This window comes from Barbus barbus (genome assembly GCF_936440315.1).
Source record: "Barbus barbus genome assembly, chromosome: 5".
NCBI lineage: Eukaryota > Metazoa > Chordata > Actinopteri > Cypriniformes > Cyprinidae > Barbus > Barbus barbus.
The window spans coordinates 25,865,664-25,867,582 of NC_136733.1; the positions used below are offsets into that span (position 1 = coordinate 25,865,664).

The window sequence follows — 1,919 nt, forward strand, 5'->3', positions numbered from 1 at the left end:
AAAACAAATGTCCTCGATGCTCTAAGTAATAAACATCCACAAGGTGGCAGCATTGATTTATCATTCATATCTGTTTGTAAACTTCGCAGTTCACAGAACAAAAACTATGATATTCTCTTTGTCAACATGCCAAAATCATATGCGAAATATTTTTAACCTTTAAATATAATTTTCTCCTTAAAAATAGTACCAATATCCTTTAAAGTCCATATCTATTTTAATATATTTTAAAATGCAATGTATTCCTGTGACAGCAAAGCTGAATTTTCTACAGCCATTGCTCCAGTGTCTTCAGTGTCACATGATCCTTCAGAAATCATTCCGATATGCTGATGTGCTGCTCAAGAAACATTTATTATTTTTATTATTATAATAATAATGCTGAAAACCATTTCGTTGCTTAATATTTTTGTCAAAACTATGATACATTTAGTAACATTAAAATGCATTACTGTCACTTTTGATCAGTTCTATGTGTCCTTGCTGTATACAAATGTCTAAAAAAAACTAACTTGAAAAACAATGCGTCATGCTTGTTAAGTACAAGCTTTCTACACAGTAATATGAAGTTATGAGTTCTCTTTGCCTGCTCTAAAAATGGACCGCCCCATCCCTTGCGCAGAAACCCAAGCAGAGGACTGTCTTTTAATAGCTTTGGTTGGTCCTACTGGCATTGCACTACTTCACATTCACTGCACAAAAAGGCAAGGGAACCTCTGCGACCAGTGTCATGGCAGGAGAAGGGATCACTATTTCCCACTGGATAGCAAGCCCTGTGCGCTACCAGGAGCACTTCAAAACCAGGAATCTCGCTGAATGCACTGAAGATCATCGACTGTTTGCCCTGCCAGGACCTGAATGTCTGCCGGTTAAAATGTACACTGAGGGGGGTCAAGCAGACAGTGAGGACGAGGATTCAGGAGAGCCATTATTTCAAGTCCTGCTGGACGTGACTCAGTTTAAACCAGAAGACATCCTCATACAGGTCTTTGAAGGGTGGCTGCTTATTAGAGGTCGGCATGGGGTGAGGATGGACGAACATGGGTTTGTGTCACGAAGTTTCACCAGACAGTATCAGCTGCCTGACCGTCAGCTCCATGCGGGGGACCTCAAAGCCATGCTGTGTCATGATGGGATACTAGTGGTGCAGACCAAGGACCGATGGTGGCCAGCGTGTGATTAGGAAAACACAGTGACTTAACACCATTCATCATGTTAGTTTAACATTGTTGCTGTGATCAGTTAGCCGGTAAAGCAATAACATTCTTTGCTTTTGTATGACAATTTCGCTTTGTTTTGGGTGTCCCCAGATGTTTAACAATCAGCTTGATTGCCTGCATAATGCTTAGTGGCAAAAAAATGTATTTTCTAATAAGTAAAAAAGATATTATCTGTTCATATTTATATATATATATATATAACCTAAAGTAATTTTTAAAAAAATGGCATCAAGTACATAATAGTTCCCTTGCAGGAATGATTAAACTTTATGATTACATCTCATTATGTCATTCTGCAAGCACGTTTATCAGCATGCCAATACCATAATGCAGCACTACTGTACATTAAAGAATTGTTTGACAAACCTGTTTAGTACAAAAGGTAAACATGCCAGCTGGCATGACCTCATAATACTGTTAAAAACATAGAAACGTATTCTTTCATTTAAGAAGTTTTGGTGTTTCTTGTGTCATACTGAACTTTAATCGCACATATATAAAAGAAGATGACAAAATGTCTTAAAAATCGCTTATATGAAAGAGATTCGCCTATATAGTGATGTCCGAATCGTGACCTATTTGTTCTTTTGAATCGGATCTTTTAATGAATCGGTTGAAGCTATTCACAAACCGCTCTGAATGAATCTGCCTGAATCTACAAGGAGAATCTATTTTGGCTATGACCAATTCGTAATAAGT

The 1,919-nt window shown here is 37.7% G+C and overlaps 1 protein-coding gene across 1 annotated transcript; it reads left to right on the top strand.

Moving 5' to 3' along the window:
• Positions 1–730: 730 nt before the first annotated feature.
• On the top strand, positions 731–1,183 carry LOC306869298 (heat shock protein beta-3-like; the record flags this gene model as incomplete). Its single annotated transcript, XM_079415993.1, has 1 exon — positions 731–1,183. One exon carries the CDS (start codon positions 731–733, stop codon positions 1,181–1,183), a length of 453 nt encoding a protein of 150 aa, XP_079272119.1.
• Positions 1,184–1,919: the final 736 nt, after the last annotated feature.